The 21072-nt window shown below is 42.7% G+C and overlaps 1 protein-coding gene across 4 annotated transcripts in view; it reads left to right on the top strand.

The window, feature by feature from the left end:
* plekhg7.S (pleckstrin homology and RhoGEF domain containing G7 S homeolog) overlaps positions 1 to 21072 on the top strand; it is a 55190-nt gene that overhangs the window by 17397 nt on the left and 16721 nt on the right. For 2 of the 4 annotated variants that reach the window (XM_018256020.2, XM_018256019.2), the window contains exons 2-4: positions 2883 to 3634; positions 6644 to 6666; positions 10795 to 10922. In XM_018256020.2, coding sequence (XP_018111509.1) covers positions 2912 to 3634; positions 6644 to 6666; positions 10795 to 10922 — 874 coding nt within the window. In that variant the 5' untranslated portion in view covers positions 2883 to 2911. Of the gene's footprint in view, positions 1 to 2858; positions 3635 to 6643; positions 6667 to 10794; positions 10923 to 21072 lie in introns of those variants that run through there. The other 2 variants (XM_018256022.2, XM_041588635.1) reach the window with 2 other exon arrangements.

The following is a 21072-nucleotide window of genomic DNA, read 5'->3' as shown; positions in this document are numbered from 1 at the left end:
ACAAGAAAAAGACAAATAACTATAAAAAAAAAAATAACGAAAACCAATTGAAAAGTTTCTTAGAATTGTCCGTTCTATATAACATAATAAAAGTTACCTTAAAGGTGAACCACCCCTTTAACACATATTCTGTTGGTTTAACTGTTTATTAGCTGTATGTTATTTGTTTCATCTTGTGCCAAGAATGCATATTATGTACCCATTCAATGAGGGGTAATTACCTTTTCTATTAAGATAGGCTGTTGTGTCCACCTCTACTTAAAGGGAAACAATTGGTAAATTACTAGAAATAAGTAGTTTCTATTGTGTGCAATCAGGATAGACTTTTCCATGCACAACAGATTTCCAAACAGAAGTATCTGATAACTACTTCCCTGTCTACTGGAAACTATGCGGGATAGATATTGGATGACACGAAATGCAGTGGCACACATAGAGCAATAACTACCTTATGTGTTCTGTGTGATTTGCATCTGGGCTGGTGGGCAGCAAAACACGAGCAAAGACGTAAATAGTAACATACCTCCCAACAGTTCCATTTTGGCAGTTTAATTCGCAGTCCAGGTTTTTTTTTACTGAAATGGCCCATTTTTTCTTTCATCTCCTGCACTGATGCCAGAAAAAGATACGTTTCTGAAACTTAATGATAATAAGATATTTGTCCGGAACATGGAGCAGCTGCACTTTGATACATTTGTAACAGTTTAAGATTAGCAAAGAAACAATAGTAACAATTCAAGATAAGAAAGTCTCTTGGGGAAACTGTGATGCCACTCATAGCTTAAAGGGGTTGTTCAACTTCCAAAAAATTTTTTCAGTTGTTTCAGATTGTTCACCATAAGGGTAAGGTCACACCTGGAGATTCTGGGAGATATAGTTGCCCGGCGACTAATCGTCTATTCTTTGGGGCGACTAATCGTCTATTCTTTGGGGCGACTAATCTCCCCAAACTGCTTCCCCCTGTCTTCTGCCTGCTAGAATGAAAAAACGCCTGCGGCATGGCACTCACAGGGCTTTGTTTTCCGAAGTTGCCCGAAGTTGCCTCACAAGGAAACTTCGGGCGGCTTCGGAAAACGAAGCGACGTGAGTGCCATGCCGCAAGCGTTTTTTTCATTCCAGCATATTTCGAGAATATTTTCGTGGCTTTCATAGTTTGGTGGATTTTTGGCGAAGCAAAACTGGATAGATTCGCTCATCACTTGTAACTAGATTGACCTGTTGCTTGAGAGTGTTTGTCAAATTTTTGATTCATGTACAATAAGTGAAAGATCCTGACCAAAATCAATGTAACATGGATATTGGTTGGTTTGTTGATCATACAGATTTGAAAATATCATTTGCTGATGCACCTTAGCAGCTAGTGCATAGATTACTGGCAGATGAGGAAGTAAAGGAGAACTATAGCTCCCTACTTTCTGCAGTTGCAATGCAGATGTTTGGGATATTATATTTACATACAGTATAATAGATAAGGTGAGATTGATCCCTGAGACTTGTTTTTGTTAATGGCAGCTGTTTAGGCTCTCCAGTACTGGCTATATAGGAGCAAATATGCTGTGATGATCCCACAATCAGCAGGCTTCAAACTGGGCTAACTTTCTCCTTGTAAGAAGAACACCTATGCCATCGGCACTGCCATCATGAAGTATATTGCCAAAGTGCTCTGAAACACATTATTTAAACTAATTAAGTCTTTTGTTGTTGCATGGATAGTAACCAATTAAGGCACGTTTCTTTATGCATGCTAATTGAAGTTCTTTGTAGTCTGTCAAAAAAACCTGTCTAATACAATTATTCCTTTGTTGACTTGGAATTCTTGTTTTCAGAGATTATAAAAGTTATTGCTTCTTAAGGTTTGTAGACAATACTATTTGCCTTCTTGAATCCCAAATATTCCAAAGAAAATAGATAGACTAGAACATTTTGATGATCGCTCACAAAATTGTACCTGTAATATTCATTAATACACTATCAAGCACAAAAAACCCAGTCTGTCGTTTATAAAAAAAAATGTTTAGATAACAATCTTCAGGACGATAATGTGTTATGAACTTTATAGCCAGAATTGTGAAATACCCTACTATCTCTCATGGAATTGTGGAAACCGAAGCACTGTGAGCTCTGCTAGGTGACAATTAGTTACTAAGTATTTAAGTGAAACATTGTACTTTTAAGACATACTAGAAGCAACCAATAATTTTAGAAAGGCTGCTAAAAGTCTGAATAAAAAAATACTCATCTCAAACCTGTCGAGGTGATATAAAAGTCAATGGTCCATTTTACAATTGGAAGATATTATGATCTGCTCTGGGTTTCTTAAAATAATCCAAAGAATCTATGGTTTTCGGGTGTCATATCAGAAAAAATCAAACCATTCGTATTTTTTCATGATTTTATGGTCTTTTCCCAAAAAAAATGTGGATTAGAACTGTTTTTTTTTAGTAAATAACCCCCCTAATTTACAGTTTCATTACATAGTATTTTCTCATTGTGTCAATAAATCATATTTTCTTCTTCTTATTTTTCATGTTTATTTTATATTTCAGCCACAGCAGTGTGGAATAAATAAATTCATGTTCCACACTATATTTGTGTGTGTGTGTATATATGTGTGTGTGTGTATATATATATATATATATATATATATATATATATATATATATATATATATATGTGTGTGCACAGTTCATATATTTTCAGAGAAGACCAGCAACACCGGGACTTATAAATAAAGATTATATTTTATGTGAGCATATAAACAGCCAACTTGACGTTTCGGTCCACTTTGGGACCTTTCTCAATATATATTAGAGAGAGAGAGGGGGATGGTTGTTGCTTATTTACTTTGTAATTTTTAGGCCATTGTTTTCTTTTTTACACAGAAACTCTGAATGTTAAGAGATGCTTAAACATGGAGGAACCTCTGCCTATGTTCTTTTCTGTGATGAATGAAGAGGTTTTTACCACTACTGAATATGAAATGAAGGTTGGAAATGGAATAGTGTGTGAACTTATTGACCCATCTGGTGAAGTGCACACATCAGGAGGTAATTCCATGACAAAAGAGGTACAGATATGTCCAAACCACACTACAAAGCCAACCACAGAAACGGTGCACAGGAAAACTCACAATATCCCTCCCCTTATTTTAATGTTTCCTCCAAATGATGCTGATGGGATTTATAACACACCTTTTCAATTTGATAGACAAGCTCGTGCAAGGATTTCTACTTCTCCCACCTTAAGAAGGCTAAGAAAAAACACAGCTGGGCATTTTATGCCATTACAAGACATTTTTGATGTTACCAAGTTCCCAACCTCAAAGGAGCAATCTGCATTAAATAATTTAGCTGGACATCTCTGGGATAGTCCACCATGGAGCCCCCAAAGTACAGTCTCTACATCACCATCCTCTTCTGATAACCCAGAAGAGGTGTCTGTTTCTGAAAACGATGGCGCTGATATTCCAAAAGACCCAGAGGAAAACATGAATGACGATTGCCCAGATGACGCCCTCTTACACAATCAGTCGTTTGCTGTTGACCAGTTAGTGGGGAATCCAGAGAACATCTGCATTATTGGGCCCACTACAGAAATCTATAAGGATGATGATTCTAGCAACCAAAGCACCAAGGTAAGATTTCTTAAGGCAGTAGGATGGGTACATAAACATTAAGGCCATATACCTTGGCAGTTAGTAATGCAAAATGTGTGTTTTGGTTAAAATGCAACCAAACAATATTACTGATAAAACAAAATAAATAATGCATTTCTGCCTTTAAATACTGCAAAAATGCTGCTTAAAGGGGCAGATCTACATAGGGTCGAATATCGAGGGTTGATTAACCCTCGATATTCGACTGCCTAATGTAAATCCTTCGACTTCGAATATCGAAGGATTTAGCGCAAATAGTTTGATTGAACGAATTGTTCGATTTGAAGGATTTTAATCTATCGATCAAACGATTTTTCTTCGACCTAAAAAACATTAGAAAGCCTATGGGGACCTTCCCCATAGGCTAACATTGCACTTCGGTAGGTTTTAGGTGGTGAAGTAGGAGGTCGAAGTTTTTTTTAAAGAGACAGTTCTTCGATTATCGAATAGTCGAAAGATTTTTCATCAAAGTCGAAGGTCGAAGTAGCCAATTCGATGGTTGAAGTAGCCAAAAAAAATCATTCGAAATTCTAAGGTTTTTTTTATTCTATTCCTTCACTCGAACTAAGTAAATGGGCCCCAAAATGCACTGAACCCTGCTTTTCAGTCTTTGGGAATACCGAAATGAATTCCGTGATTTCAGCACACCAGCGGTTATATAGGGTTCAGATTAATTTCGGCCAGTCTCTTGGATTTGCCCAAATCCAGGATTTGGTGCATCCCTATTAAAATGCGTGTTTTCTATTGGCATTGGCTTGTTTTTTTTCTCAGTTGCTTTTGCTGAAAAATGTATATAAAACATTGTGGGTTGCAGTGAGACTAGGGCGGGCACAACTGTTCCCCTTTTCTCTGTGTACCTGAGATATGGAACAAGCATGGCATGTTCTATTGCTTTATGCCAAGCTTAATGGGGGTGGGGTGTGAAAGTGAGTGAATGCCAGAACCAGCAGGATCCTTCTTAACTGACCATTGACCACATTGTGCACTCATTTTACATTTTATTGCAAAAGAGTTGCTGGGATTTTTGAAGATTGAAGTTCTAATGAGCATTTCTATGCTTTGTTCATGGCTACAAAACACATTATTCTGCTCTCCTGTGCCGTTATGACATGAAATAATTTATGCTGCATTTAGTTATATACCAATATACCTTGTCTTATTTGTAGAACGCCGTTGAATGATTTATGGATCTTTAGGCCATGACTTGCATAAGGAAATTATGGCACACATCTATAACAGTTTGTTCCTTGTATCATTCACTGTAACTCTTTCTAAAAACAATTCAGCACTAAACTGTCCTAACAACCACCTCTTTGTTTGTCTGCTGGCACAATTATTGTTTGATGAATTGATGTTTGCTGTGTTGACTGCTTGTGGTAGCACAGAAGGTGGGTCATTCACAATTAGCCAAGGTTGGCATTGTCTAAAGGAGAAATATATTCCTCTGTTTAACATTTGAGGTGTGAAAAAGGCTTGTGTTTAGTTCTTTGTTTACTTTTTGCTGTATAATACAATACATATAAATACTAATGGCACCACTTTGAATTTGTTTAAGTAAAAAAAAAATATTTGGCCCTGTGCAGTACTAAATTGCTTCTTCAGGCCAGACCCAGTGCTGCCCTGCAAAGTTTATCACTCCTGGACTGGGACAAGGGCAGGATCACTAGTGGAGTGAATACAGTTGTGCTCTGCTACCTGAAAAGAGCAACATCTCTTGTTAAATGGGTTGTTCACCTTCCAAACACTTTTTTTTCGGTTGTTTTTTAGATTGTTCACCAGAAATATAGACTTTTTTTTATAATTAATTAATAGTTTAAAGTATAAAGGGGAACTCTTCCAAACCAAAATTTGATAAAGAGGCCCACATAACACAGAAACCCCTAATATACCCATCACAGTTACCTGTTTCTTCAAAATGAACACATGCCATTTTCTATGCTGCAATCCAGCTGGTTAACAGTTCTTCTCTTTCTGCATCATTTGAAATCCTGGCAGAGAAGGAGAAACTAAACACTGAGAACTTCTCCACAGCTTACAGACAGCATGCAGGAACTACATAAACCACAATGCATTGCACTATGATGTTGGACTTGGGCTGCTTTCTAAAACTTTATGCCAAGAGGGCCTTTCTTTTATTGGCACACTCATGTGCTCATGAAAACTGCTTTGTATTTTCTTTTCAGCTATAAACCGCTGATCTTTATGTCCAGAGTTGGACTATTCCTCTAGCAGAAGCAGAATGCCAGGCTCTGGTGTAAGAAGTAAAGTCCATTAGTAGGTTGTAAACATGAAGTGTAGTTGCTTACAGCTAAAGGTCAAGAACATAGAGGCCAGTGCATTTTGCACCAGGCCAAAGTTTGTAGCATTGGGATATCAGAACAGGGAGCAGAAACGATACTCAAGCAGGGATTTGGTAGAAAACAGTAATTATAATGATATCATGTTGCATGGTTATTTTATGCAAACAACAGTGCACTTCTCTAATCAATGTATCCCACCTGTTGGTAAATATAATAGATATTTAATATAAAATAAATTAACCCAAAGGTAGTATGAGCCCAAAATCACTTGTTGCCTTATGACAAAAAATATAATTTCTAAGCAGCTTTCCAAAATGCATTCATCACAAATATTGCATGGTTTTCTTTTTTTTTTGTGTAATGTTATTACTGCAGTAAGCATTACCAATGTGACTATAGAAACAATGTAGCAGAAGCCAGATGATTAAATAACCTGAGAAGAAGCATGCAAGACGAGCAAGGTTAATATTAATAATAATTGGTCTTGCCATGGCTTTCAGTATTTACACTAGGAAAAACTGCAATTTTAGCTCCTACAAACAAAAGCCATATGCCGTATTGGAATATATTTTAGTAAATATTGCCTTTAATATATATTTTACCTTGAGCCATTTCATTTACTTAAATTAAAGGAATCTTTTACTGCATGAATGGAATAGGTAATCATTCTTGTTTTTCTGTCTTTTAGATTAAAGAACTACATCACTCAAGGTAAGTCTAAAAGTGTTTTTCTAAATGCTACAACAATGACAGAATTTGTCTATATGGGGCAGTATACACCTATATACAACTTTTTCAATATGAGCAAAATAAATATGTGATTAACTGCTTCACAGGAAGCTGGAAACATAAAGTTGTTTTCATTTCTCCATTTGCCCGGCTTAAATTGAGAAATAACAAAAAGAAAAAAGATTTTTCTTAATTAAAACATATGTTCAGAAATTTATGGATTATGGCCTGTAGTACTTATTCAATATTAGCTTGAATCACTGGGAAAAATGTATATATATATATATATATACATGATCATGTTTTTTTTTGTTTCGTGGGCAGGCAGGAATGAGAAGTGGACTATTAGTATTGATCTACACACAGAAATATGTTCAGCATTAATTATGCATTTGCATAATATCCAGTCTATAATCTTTGCTTAATTAGTAGATTTGATGACAACATATTTATCAGTAGCAGTCTATTAGAATAGATACAGTGCAAAAGCGATTTGCCTCTTAAAAGAAATTGTTCAGTATAAAAATAAAAACTGGGTAGGTTAATAAAACAATGTTTCCAATATAGTTAGACAAAAATGTAATGTATAAGGCTGAAGTGACTGGATGTCTAACATAATAACCTGATCACTACTTCCTGCTTTGCAGCTCTCTTACTGATTACCAGGCAGTAACCAATCAGTGACTTGCTTTTGAATCTGAGCTGAATGCTGAGGATCAATTGCAAACTCACTGAACAGTTATGTCCCATGTGACCCCCTTAAAAGTCATTGACTAACTCAGAGTTAGAGAGCTGAAAAGCAGAAAGTAGTGTTCTGGTTATTATAGTAAACATCCGCTTACTCCAGCCTTTACACATTACATTTTTGCCTAACTAACTATATTAGAAACATTTTTTTATTTTGCACAGCTTATATATTTACCCAGTTTGTATTTTCACACTGAACTAGGGATGCACCGAATCCACTATTTTGGATTCGGCCGAACTCCCAAATCCTTTGCTAAAGATTCGCCCTAATACCGAACCCGAATTTGAATATGCAAATTAGGGGTGGGACGGTGAAACCATTTTTTACTACCTTGTTTTCTGACAAAAAGTCACGCGATTTCTCTCCCCACCCATAATTTCCATATGCAAATTAGGATTCGGTTCGGCTGGGCAGAAGGATTCGACCAAATCTGAAAATGGCCGAATCCCTAACTGAATCCTGGATTCGGTGCATCCCTACACCAAACTATTCCTTTAAATATTGTTTCATTCTAGGAAATAGAATTTAGATATCTTTAGGGGATACTGCCACCTTTCTTTTAAAGAAAAAGGCTTGGAGACTTGGGGCTAATGCTTTGGAGATCGATAAAGCTGTATTATGCCATGGAAAAGTGAGTGAGCCCAGAGCAACCATTGATTCTGCAGATTGAGGTAAAGAGGGAAAAATTCCTCTATGTAAGGAGAGGTCAGAGAGGGAACAAACTGTACTGGAGAAGAGAGATAGGACATCAGTCTTCTAGGAAGTACCTGGCTAATAAAAAACAACTTTAAATTATTGTGTATGATCAGAAGTGTTAGAAGCTGCTGCATGCCTTTGAGATGTACAAGGCACAACGTAGCCCACAGTGTTTCATAGGGTTGATTTTGCAAAGTTTCAGGTTGTGTTGAAGCACACATGCATTGCCTTTTTAATCAATGGGAATAGTTCTTTTGATTTTGGAGTAATTTTAGGGACGTTTAGCAGACGTGATTACCCACACTTTAGATTCTGACATGTACCACATGACTGCAGAAAGATGCCATGGGCAGTCACTATTTATTGGGCCTGTGGGATCTGTTTGGAGCTGTGTGTGCTTGGAATGTCAGGGTCTATTTTGAATCCCAGTCTGGGCCTGTGAGACAGGTGCTACAAACCTCTGAACCTGCACTTCTCTTTGTTGCTTTTGGGAAAGCTGTTTGTCTTTGGATCTTCCTCTACACAATAATCTGTCTTCATGAGAGTAGGAAACGCTCAAGTTTTCTGTCTATTAGATACTATGTTAATATGTACATAAGAGACACACTTTAAGTAAGAACCATTAGTTCTTAGAATACTTTTGTGTTCCTTAAAAATGGATGTTCCCTTCAGCAAACATATTCAAGATGCTCTTTGACTATAAGTTTGCCGATATTTGCAGCAGTGCTGGTGGTTGAAAATATCCATTTACTCTCTTGAACTGACAGTTGTATCTTTCTTTCACACTAAACACATTCTTTAAAAGGGATCTAGTGCTGACTGAATGGAATTTGAAGTTCGAAAAATCGAATTCAAGGATAATGTGCTAGAACTGGATTATTTGTTAGATTATTTGTTATTTACTGAATATCACACACACACACCACAGTCTAATTTAGAAAGGAGGGGCAGGTGCTAATACATAATACAAACATATTATTACATGAGTCAATATTTGGTAGGGATGAACTTAATATATCATTTTAGGATTTGGACGAATACCAACTCCGCCATAAAAGATTGGGCCACATCCCAAACTGAATCGCCCCAAAGAAAAAGGCTTGATAATAATGTTGGAGACTTGGGGCTAATGCTTTGGAGATGCTGTGGAGATTGATTCGTTTTCCAAAGTCGCCCGAAGTTGCCTCATGAGGAAACTTCAGGCGACTCTGGAAACGAATCGCTCCGAGTGCCTTCCCGTCGGCAATTTTCATTATAGCCGGCGGAAGACAGAAGAAGGCAGTTCGGGGAGATTAGTCGCCCCAAAGAAGAGGAGATTCGTCACCGAGTGATTAATCTCCCCAAATCTGCCTGTGTGCCCTGACCCTTAGATGTGGAGCTGATTTCACTTGATCAATATTTGTATTTGCTTTACTTCATCTTTGTATCTTTCACTGGAATGACAGCAAGTTTCACAACCTACACACCTCTTGTTTATCTATTAAATCAATTCTACTTCATCAAAAGGAATCTTGAAACCTTTGACCAGTCTATTGTTATGATTATCTTTGGTAATCAAACATTCTTTATGTAGTTCCTTGTAAATTGTAGGTTAAACGTCGTAGAATAGTGAGTGAGCTACAGTATAATTCAGGGCATGGTTCTACAACAGAATGTCTTAATTATGAAGATGCAAATGGGTAATTGAACCACTTGTTTAATAAGCATGCAGTCAGAATTTAATTAAATACTGGTTAAATACATTGTAGAATTACTTTGAACAGGTATGAGCTAACACATAGTCTAACAAACCTATAATTTGCAAGGATTCCTCCTGCCCTGTAAAGCAGCGACTAAAGGTTTTGGTGACTGTAATTAAATAAACACCATTTAAATAAAAAAAATACATACCAAGTAATAATTGATTATTTATCTGACTAATTTTAGTGCATTCAGTCTCACATGGTATTCATTGCTAAAGCGGTCAAAGTTATCGTACAATACGGATATACCTTTTAATTAAATTGTATTTTTAACATTTTCCCACATATATTTGCCAATATATAATATGAACAGTGGATGCCTATTCCCTCAAATTATTTGTGAAAGGTAACAATTGTAGTGTGATTAATATAGCTCTCTTTTATTAATGCATACCAGCATTTACTTATTCTAATAAGAGTATATGTTGCATTCACATACTCCTTTTGGAAACTTGCTTTGAACTTTCATGCCCTTGATTTTAAAGTCTGCATTTTGTGTTTTCTGATTACAGCCTTACCTAGAAAATAACCAGTTGTTATAGTGCCTCATAGTTAATCTGGACGCCATGCTGTGATATTTTACAAATAATTATAGCATGTTATATTTAGTTCTAATCTTGCATGATTTACTGCATGAATTTTCTAGAGCTAAGAATGGATAAAATGTATGGACTCTTCAGGTAGTGTGAGCTTTTATAGTAGTGTGAGCTTTTATAGTTTGTACCATACTGTTCCAGTATCCCTGCATCAGATGAACTGCATTGCAGTACTATTAAAGAAATTGTGCACCCCATTTCATAAAAAATATGTTGGTGTGAGGAACAGTCTTGGAGAGAAGGTTTTGCTGATATCAGAGGACCAATTGTATCTTACAGTGCTTCTTACTTGAACAGACTTAATTGTTTTTGTATTTCATTTTCTAAGGCTGCTGGAACGAAGACGCAGTTCTGTGGTATTAAGCTTGCCTGGCCTAGAAGTGTTTCCTGGGGATCTTTTGGTGTCTGATGGAGCCTCTGATTACATGTATCACTCTCCATGGGTTTCAAGTACAGGTACAAAATATTTTATTTGTTCTAAGATCAATGGTGCAAAGAATCTTTTTGTCTTGGCCCTTACAGGGAGAAGTTAGTGTTACTGAGTGAAACTAGTTTTATGGCTCTATGTTGTGCTATAACGTAGCATATTTCCCAGTTACCAGGGTAGAAGGCTTCCCTTCCAACAAAATGAGAAGTGACTGATGGCATGGAGGGGTGTTTTGATCACTATCCATCTTCCCTGGAGGACCACAACCACCCTTAAGCTAATACACGGGCTGATGTACTCCCGACAGACCGATATCGGCAGATTATTGGCCTGTGTGTGGGGCCCTCTGACAGGTTTCCCTGATCTATATCTGGCCAAAAGTCAGGACAGATGTCGATCTGGCAGGGATAAAAAGCCTGTTGGATCATGGCCACATCTGTTCGTTGATGCGGTCCCACGATCCGACCGCCCATATTGGCTGCATTATGATTTAATCATTGGGCCCTAGGGCCCATGATCAGATCAGCCGATATCACCCACCTCAATGTGGGCATTTCGGGGAGATATCCACTCGTTTGGTGATAGGCCCACGATCTGATCAGCCTGATATTGCCCATTTCAATATAGGCATATCGGGAGAGATCCACTTGTTTGGCGAAATCGCCAAACGAATAGGTCTCTACGTATATATGGCCACCATTAGGGCTACTGATTGGCTTTTCTCCATCAGTGTTTTCTATGCAGGCAGAAACAGGCAGGGCGAAAGCCTGTGCAGGCACACGGAGCAGATTTTGTCTCAAAAATGCATACTTTAACTTCACACCAAAATCTGCTCCTCATGTCTGCAAACAGGCTGATATTATACCTGTCACTTCACTTGTAAGAAGGAGCATATGGAAGCGAACCAGCTTTTCTAAAAAGTGGAAAATGTAGGTGGAGAAAAGCTAATCATTAGCCCTGTGTGCCGCTAGTTGTTCTTATGAACAAAGAAGAGTTGTATGTTAAAGCCAGCTTTCCAAATGTTTTGCATGTATTGTGTTTATAAGGGCAGGACTCCACGGACGATTCCGGCGGGATCCGAAGCGCTGCGCAAAAACAAAGGCGTCACGTCGGAAAAAAGATAAGTAATTCTATTGTTGGATCATGTCGCAGCGTTAATGCGACACAACTGTCGGATGCAGACGCTGCATTGTTGATGTGACGCGATCTGACAATAGCGTTACTTACCTTATTTCCGTTGCATCTGACGTGACGCCTGTGTTTTTGCGTAGCGCGTCGGATTGCGCTGGGATCGTCCGGGGGATCCTGCCCTAAAGCTGGTATCCTTAATTCACAGTCAAGCTACATCCTGAGCACATGCAAGTCATAGTTTTCTATTGTATTTTTTTTTCCTTTCTTTCTTTTGAGTAGAAAAGATACAAAAAGTGAGGAAGTAGTGGGGGCAGTGAATACTATACAAGGGTCAATACATCTCTACATATTCCCAGTTAATTGGCGCAATTAGTGTTTAATACTTAATGACTAAACAATTAGAGTGGGATCCCATCCCATCATTCCATGCTGTCCCCTCAAAACACAAAATAAGTGGAAAATGCAGGTGGAGAAAAGCTGATCATAAGCCCTGTGTGCCACTAGTTGTTCTTATGAACAAAGAAGAGTTGTATGTTGAATCCAGCTTTCCATATGTTTTGCATGTATTGTGTTTATAAAGCTGGTATTCTTAATTCACAGTCAGGCTACATCCTGAGCACATGCAAGTCATAGTTTTCTATTGTATTGTTTTTTCCTTTTCTTTCTTTTGAGTATAAAAGATAAAAAAGTAAGGAAGTAGTGGGGGCAGTCAATACTATACAAGGATCAGTACATTTCTACACATTCTCAGTTAATTAGCACAATACTTAATGACTAGACAATGAGAGATTAAAAAAAGGGAAGTGGTCAGTACAAACTCTGGTGACTCTTTATCTGTTCCTCTTGATTCATTTTCTGTTAATTCCACCTGAAGTAAAGTTCTTCCCATTTGTTTTCACTGTTATTGCTGCGTTGCATCCGAATTACCATAAGTGGCCACACACATGTATGGTCATATTCTGCTGACCTATATTAAATAGCCAAACCACTCGTTAGGACACCACACACAGATCAATATTCACAGAAATGTAGGTCTATGTACAGTATATTTAATTTGGGGATTATGGTTGCTCTAGGTCAGTGATCCCCAACCAGTAGCTTGTGAGCGACATGTTGCTCTCCAACCCCTTGGATGTTGCTCTCAGTGGCCTCAAAGCAGGTGCTTATTTTTGAATTCCAGGCTTGGAGGCAAGTTTTTGTTGCTTAAAACTAGATGTACTGCCAAATAGAACTTCATGTAGGCTGCCAGTCCACATAGGGGCTACCAATAGCCAATCACAGCCCTTATTTGGCACCACCCAGGAACATCTTTCGTGCTTGTGTTGCTCCCCAACTCTTTTTAAATCTGAATGTTGCTCACGGGTGAAAAAGGTTGGGGACCCCTGCTCTAGGTGAAGCATGTCATTGTAATTGTACTTAAACTACAAAGGTTTTAAACTGTCCTGTAATTAATAATAGACAATCTATGTAATAGGTTCGCACACTCAAAAACAATAAATTCAAAGGCAAGAATGGTATATAGAAAAAACATTTTACTGTAATGCAAAATAGACATAAAAAACACTACAGTGTATGTTGATTTTGCATAATGGTAAAACATTTTTTCTATATACCACTCTTGCCTTTGAATTTTTTTTTGAGTGTGCAAACCTAATGCATAGATTGTCTTGTATTTAGTTACTTAATGTGGGGGTAACTCCTGGTTTCTGCCCCTCCGATTTTGTTCTACCTAACATTTTGCTAATTGGTGTGCCCTCCATCCATTGTTAATTCTGTAATTAATATTATTCACTATAATGATGTTATGCATCGTATTCCGATTTTACAGTCATATACAGGAGTAAAATGATAATAATGTGACATCTCTCATGCATTGTAAAGAACAATGTATTCTCAGCTAAATGCTTTAAAGAGGAACTATCATGAAAGCCAAAGTAAAATATAAAAGACGTTCATGTCTGTCTGTAAAGAGGAAGTTTGCTAAGAGGCAAGTAGTGAACAATAATTTGACTAGTTTTAAGTGATAATATTTAGAAAGTTTCTTATTTTCATTAGATTAAGCAAACATTTTTTTCTTAGTTTTCAGAATAACTCTCTAGGGATATATGATGTCATCTGTGCTCTAGTAACTTGTTTTGTGTACATGGCTTATTTATTTGTCCAAAACAACCCCTCGCAAATTACAACTGTTAATCCTTACTGTCTGTCAAGACCGCCGGGAGCGCAAGGAGTCGCGTCCGCTTCCCGGCGGCGAAGAATCCAAGATGGCGGCGCCCAGGGAACCCACGTGGGTTCCGACGCCGGCGTTGTGACGCCAGCACGGCGCGACGGTCGCAGGCGCGCTGGCGCAAGGGCGCCAAATTCAAAGATAAAAGGACGCCTGAGGCGCCAAGATGGCGCCCGAAAATAGGATCCTGTTCCCTGAGTGATTCCTGGGTTCCCTTGCTGTTTCCCCTGCTTATATCTGCCTGATTCCTTGTTGTGACCCCTTGCCTGGACTTGGACTTCGCTGATACTCTGCCTGCCATTTGACCTGTGCTTGGACTTTGTTTATTCTCCTGTCTTACCCTTGGATACCACGACCTTGATCCCTCCTGAGGGGCTTCCTCCTAGATCCGGACTACTCCCCAGAGGGGGCTCCCGGCTCCCTGACATTATTTTCGGGCCATGGATCCTTCTGAGGAAGCCACACCTCATGTCGGACGAGCGCTCCGCGGACTGGCATCCCGCATGGAGGACTACGAAAACCAGCAGGTTCGCATTGGGCAAGCACTCGATGTCCTGCTAGCTCAAGTGCCTTCTGCGCCCTCCGCTGCTCCACCTACTGGAGATCCCCCCATGGCGGCAGCCTCTACGAACGCAAGCTACCCGACAGGTGAGCCTCGCATTCCACCTCCCCCTCGCTTCAGTGGGGACCCACAAGCCTGCAGGGGATTTGCCACACAATGCCAAATTCAATTTGAGTTCCAACCCACACAGTTTCCAAGTGAGCGTTCCAAGGTGGGGTATGTGATGTCTCGATTGGAAGGCAAGCCACTGGAGTGGGCAACGTCTCTTTGGGAGAAGAATTCCCCGGTGACTTATGATGTTAAAGACTTTCTCCAAGCTTTTCGCATAGTCTTTGATGCTCCAGGTCGGGTTACGAACGCCCCTGCCCGTCTCTTGCAGCTCCGGCAGGGAAGCCGCAGTGTCAATGAGTACGCTATAGACTTCCGAACTCTGATGGCGGAGACTTCCTGGTGTGATGACGCTTACAAGGCCGTATACTACCAAGGCCTATCCATCCGCATCAAAGATGATCTCGTCTCCAGAGAGACTCCTGACACCCTGGAAGGGCTGATCGCTCTATCCATTAAGGTTGACACCCGTCTCAGAGAACACCAGGTGGAGAGAGAGCGCAGCAGACGTTTTTCTCCCATGTTGGCCCCTCGCTTTCAAAGGCCGATTCTGCAAGCATCCGCTGTCCCTGTGACTCATGTGTCCACGTCTCCCCTGGAGGAACCTATGCAAGTAGGAAAGGCTCGCCTCTCCGAGCAGGAAAGACTCCGAAGACGTATGGCAGGTCTCTGTTTGTACTGTGGTGGGCATTCCCATTTTGCCAACGCCTGTCCTGCCAAAGCCAAGAGTTTTGTACCCCGAGGTATGTCTCAGGTTTCTCATGTAGGGGGCATCACTCGAGGTCCTCAGGAGAAGTATCAAGAAAATTCACGCAGACTTCTCCTTCCTTTGCAGATTCACCTGGCAAGTAAATCTATCTTCGAAAGGGCCTTCCTCGACTCCGGAGCGGATGGCAATTTCATGGACGCCTTCTTTGCCGAACGCATGAAGATTCCCCTGCTTCCATTGTCTTCACCCCTGCGAATTACCGCCATAGATGACAAACCCCTGGAGTTTGAATTCGTCACAATGTTCACGGCGGAACTATCTGTACAAGTTGGGGCGCTGCATCAAGAAAAACTTTCTTTCTTCATCATTCCCTGCCCTTCTACTCCAGTAATATTGGGTCTTCCGTGGTTACGTCTGCATAACCCCACCATAGACTGGTCCACTGGGCAGATCTCTCGTTGGAGTTTATTTTGCCGGCAACATTGCCTTCCGCCAAAACCCCTCGAGAAGGTGAATGTCTCCACTGCGGAACTAAAGACTTTGCCCTCCACTTACCAGGGGTTTTCTGATGTGTTTTGTAAAAAGTCTGCAGAGTTCCTTCCCCCACATCGCTCCTACGACTGTCCGGTTGAACTCCTGCCAGGAGCTATGCCCCCCAGAGGGCGCACCTACCCTCTCTCTCCTGCAGAGACTACCGCTATGAAGGAGTACATCCAAGAAAATCTCCAGCGGGGGTTTATCCGCCCTTCTACCTCTCCTGCAGGGGCTGGGTTCTTCTTCGTGGAGAAGAAGGACGGAGGCCTTCGGCCTTGTATAGACTATCGGGGTCTGAATAAGTTCACCGTGAAAAACAGGTACCCCCTGCCCTTGATTGCCGAGCTCTTTGACCAGCTGAAAGGGGCAAAGATTTTCTCCAAGTTGGATCTCCGGGGGGCCTACAACCTCATTCGCATCCGGGAGGGTGACGAATGGAAGACGGCATTCAACACCCGGGATGGGCACTATGAATATCTTGTTATGCCCTTCGGCCTTTGCAATGCCCCTGCCGTCTTCCAGGAGTTTGTTAATGATGTGTTCCGAGATCTTCTAGGAAGGTTCGTAGTCGTATACTTGGACGACATCCTGATCTTTTCCAAGGACCTTGAAAGTCATCGCTCCCAGGTGAAGGAGGTACTCTCTCGTCTGAGGAAGAACTCTCTCTTCGCCAAGTTGGAGAAGTGTGTCTTCGAGGTATCCAAGATCCCCTTCCTAGGATACATTATCTCTCCAGAGGGATTTGAGATGGACCCCGTGAAAGTGTCGGCCATCCAGGAGTGGCCTCTCCCACTGAGTACCAAGGCAATCCAGAGATTCATCGGATTTGCTAATTATTATCGACAGTTCATCCGGGGGTTCTCTTCCCGCATTGCACCTATCCTGGCCCTCATCCGGAAAGGGGGTAAACCCAGCCTGTGGCCTCCATCTGCCATAGAAGCCTTTCAGTCCTTGAAAGAGGCCTTCACGTCCGCTCCTGTTCTCCGACATCCCAATCCTGCACTACCCTTCTGCATCGAAGTTGATGCTTCTGAAGTCGGAGCCGGAGCTATCCTGTCTCAGAGACACTCCACTGATGGAAAATTGCACCCCTGTGCGTTTTTCTCCAAGAAGTTCTCATCCGCAGAGCAGAACTATGATGTCGGAAATCGAGAACTCTTAGCAGTCAAGCTTGCCCTTGAAGAATGGCGTCACCTCCTGGAGGGCCCTGAAATTCCTGTCCAGATTTTCACAGATCACAAGAATCTGGAGTTTATACAGTCCCTCAAGAGGCTAAATCCCAGACAAGCCAGGTGGGCCCTTTTCTTTTCCCGATTTAACTTTGTTTTGACTTATCGCCCAGGTTCCAAGAATCTGAAGGCCGATGCCTTGTCTCGTAGCTTCACTCCGGTGGACCGTGACCCTGAGACGCAGGAACCAATCATTCCACCAGTCAAGATCATTGCCTCTCTGTATCCCCAATTTGCCGACCAGATTCTGGCTGGGCAGTCCTCGGCTCCTCAAGATACTCTGATTGGCATGGCCTTCGTCCCTCCAGAACTTCGCCTGGCCATCCTGCAACAAACCCACTGCTCCAGGCAAGCTGGACATCCTGGTCCGGCCAAGACCCTTGAACTCTTGAGGCGCCTTGTCTGGTGGCCTGATATCCGCAAGGATGTAAAGGACTTTGTGGCTGCTTGTAATGTCTGTGCCACTTCTAAGCCTAGCCATTCCCGCCCCAGCGGGTTGTTACAGCCTTTGCCGGTTCCCTCTCGTCCGTGGACGCACCTCTCTATGGACTTTATTGTCGAACTTCCTCCCTCCGGTGGGAATACTGTGATCTGGGTTGTCATTGACCGCTTCAGCAAAATGGCCCATTTCATCCCTTTGAAGAAGTTACCCTCTGCGGTGGAATTATCCCAACTCTTTATTAAGTACATCTTCCGCCTGCATGGTTTCCCGGTGGAGATCGTCTCCGACAGAGGCACCCAGTTTACCGCCAAGTTCTGGCGTTCTCTATGTAAAGACTTGGGAATAACACTTAAATTTTCGTCTGCCTACCACCCGCAGACGAATGGGGCAGCTGAACGTGTGAACCAAGCCTTAGAACAGTTCCTGAGGAACCACGTATCTCTTTGCCAGGACGATTGGTCTGACCTCCTCCCGTGGGCGGAGTTTGCTCATAATAATGCATGTCATTCCTCCACAGGAAGGTCTCCATTTATGGTGGTGTATGGACAGCACCCTCAAGCCTTTCCTCAGGACTTCGTGTTGTCGGACGTCCCGGCTGCAGATGATCTGGCAGCCCATATGCTTGCTATTTGGGCTGCAACCAAGTCTAATCTAGAGAAGTGTGCTCTAGTCCACAAGACTTTCGCGGATCGCCGTAGAAGGCCCTCTCCTCCCTACAAGGTGGGTGATTGTGTCTGGCTCTCTTCCAGGAATATTCGCTTGAAGGTGCCATCTCCCAAGTTGGGTCCGAAGTTCCTGGGTCCGTTCCCCATCTTGGAGATAATTAACCCTGTAGCCATCAGACTTCAACTCCCACCAGAGATGAGAATCCCCAACGTGTTCCACGTCTCCCTGGTGAAGCCCACCGTCTCCAACCGTTTCTCTGGTGTCCAATCTCCTCCTCCTGCTGTCTCTGTGGAGGGTCAACAAGAATTCGAGGTGGAGAGAATCCTTGATTCCAGAATCTCCAGAGGGTCCCTTCAATACCTCATCCATTGGAAGGGCTTTGGCCCCGAAGAATGCTCTTGGGAGGGACACCGTGATGTGCATGCTCCTCGTTTGGTAAGAGACTTCCACTCCAAGTTTCCCCAGAAACCAAGTCCTGGTGGTCCTGAGGCCCCCCGTGACGGGGGGGGGTACTGTCAAGACCGCCGGGAGGGCGAGGAGTCGCGTCTGCTCCCGGCGGCGAAGAATCCAAGATGGCGGCGCCCAGGGAACCCACGTGGGTTCCGACGCCGGCGTTGCGACGGTCGCAGGCGCGCTGACGCTGGCGCAAGGGCGCCAAATTCAAAGATAAAAGGACGCCTGAGGCGCCAAGATGGCGCCCGAAAATAGGATCCTGTTCCCTGAGTGATTCCTGGGTTCCCTTGCTGTTTCCCCTGCTTATATCTGCCTGATTCCTTGTTGTGACCCCTTGCCTGGACTTGGACTTCGCTGATACTCTGCCTGCCATTTGACCTGTGCTTGGACTTTGTTTATTCTCCTGTCTTACCCTTGGATACCACGACCTTGATCCCTCCTGAGGGGCTTCCTCCTAGATCCGGACTACTCCTCAGAGGGGGCTCCCGGCTCCCTGACATTATTTTCGGGCCATGGATCCTTCTGAGGAAGCCACACCTCATGTCGGACGAGCGCTCCGCGGACTGGCATCCCGCATGGAGGACTACGAAAACCAGCAGGTTCGCATTGGGCAAGCACTCGATGTCCTGCTAGCTCAAGTGCCTTCTGCGCCCTCCGCTGCTCCACCTACTGGAGATCCCCCCATGGCGGCAGCCTCTACGAACGCAAGCTACCCGACAGGTGAGCCTCGCATTCCACCTCCCCCTCGCTTCAGTGGGGACCCACAAGCCTGCAGGGGATTTGCCACACAATGCCAAATTCAATTTGAGTTCCAACCCACACAGTTTCCAAGTGAGCGTTCCAAGGTGGGGTATGTGATGTCTCGATTGGAAGGCAAGCCACTGGAGTGGGCAACGTCTCTTTGGGAGAAGAATTCCCCGGTGACTTATGATGTTAAAGACTTTCTCCAAGCTTTTCGCATAGTCTTTGATGCTCCAGGTCGGGTTACGAACGCCCCTGCCCGTCTCTTGCAGCTCCGGCAGGGAAGCCGCAGTGTCAATGAGTACGCTATAGACTTCCGAACTCTGATGGCGGAGACTTCCTGGTGTGATGACGCTTACAAGGCCGTATACTACCAAGGCCTATCCATCCGCATCAAAGATGATCTCGTCTCCAGAGAGACTCCTGACACCCTGGAAGGGCTGATCGCTCTATCCATTAAGGTTGACACCCGTCTCAGAGAACACCAGGTGGAGAGAGAGCGCAGCAGACGTTTTTCTCCCATGTTGGCCCCTCGCTTTCAAAGGCCGATTCTGCAAGCATCCGCTGTCCCTGTGACTCATGTGTCCACGTCTCCCCTGGAGGAACCTATGCAAGTAGGAAAGGCTCGCCTCTCCGAGCAGGAAAGACTCCGAAGACGTATGGCAGGTCTCTGTTTGTACTGTGGTGGGCATTCCCATTTTGCCAACGCCTGTCCTGCCAAAGCCAAGAGTTTTGTACCCCGAGGTATGTCTCAGGTTTCTCATGTAGGGGGCATCACTCGAGGTCCTCAGGAGAAGTATCAAGAAAATTCACGCAGACTTCTCCTTCCTTTGCAGATTCACCTGGCAAGTAAATCTATCTTCGAAAGGGCCTTCCTCGACTCCGGAGCGGATGGCAATTTCATGGACGCCTTCTTTGCCGAACGCATGAAGATTCCCCTGCTTCCATTGTCTTCACCCCTGCGAATTACCGCCATAGATGACAAACCCCTGGAGTTTGAATTCGTCACAATGTTCACGGCGGAACTATCTGTACAAGTTGGGGCGCTGCATCAAGAAAAACTTTCTTTCTTCATCATTCCCTGCCCTTCTACTCCAGTAATATTGGGTCTTCCGTGGTTACGTCTGCATAACCCCACCATAGACTGGTCCACTGGGCAGATCTCTCGTTGGAGTTTATTTTGCCGGCAACATTGCCTTCCGCCAAAACCCCTCGAGAAGGTGAATGTCTCCACTGCGGAACTAAAGACTTTGCCCTCCACTTACCAGGGGTTTTCTGATGTGTTTTGTAAAAAGTCTGCAGAGTTCCTTCCCCCACATCGCTCCTACGACTGTCCGGTTGAACTCCTGCCAGGAGCTATGCCCCCCAGAGGGCGCA

Source organism: Xenopus laevis, chromosome 3S (assembly GCF_017654675.1).
Source record: "Xenopus laevis strain J_2021 chromosome 3S, Xenopus_laevis_v10.1, whole genome shotgun sequence".
NCBI classification, from domain to species: Eukaryota; Metazoa; Chordata; class Amphibia; order Anura; family Pipidae; genus Xenopus; species Xenopus laevis.
This window is presented reverse-complemented; position numbering and strand designations above follow the sequence as displayed.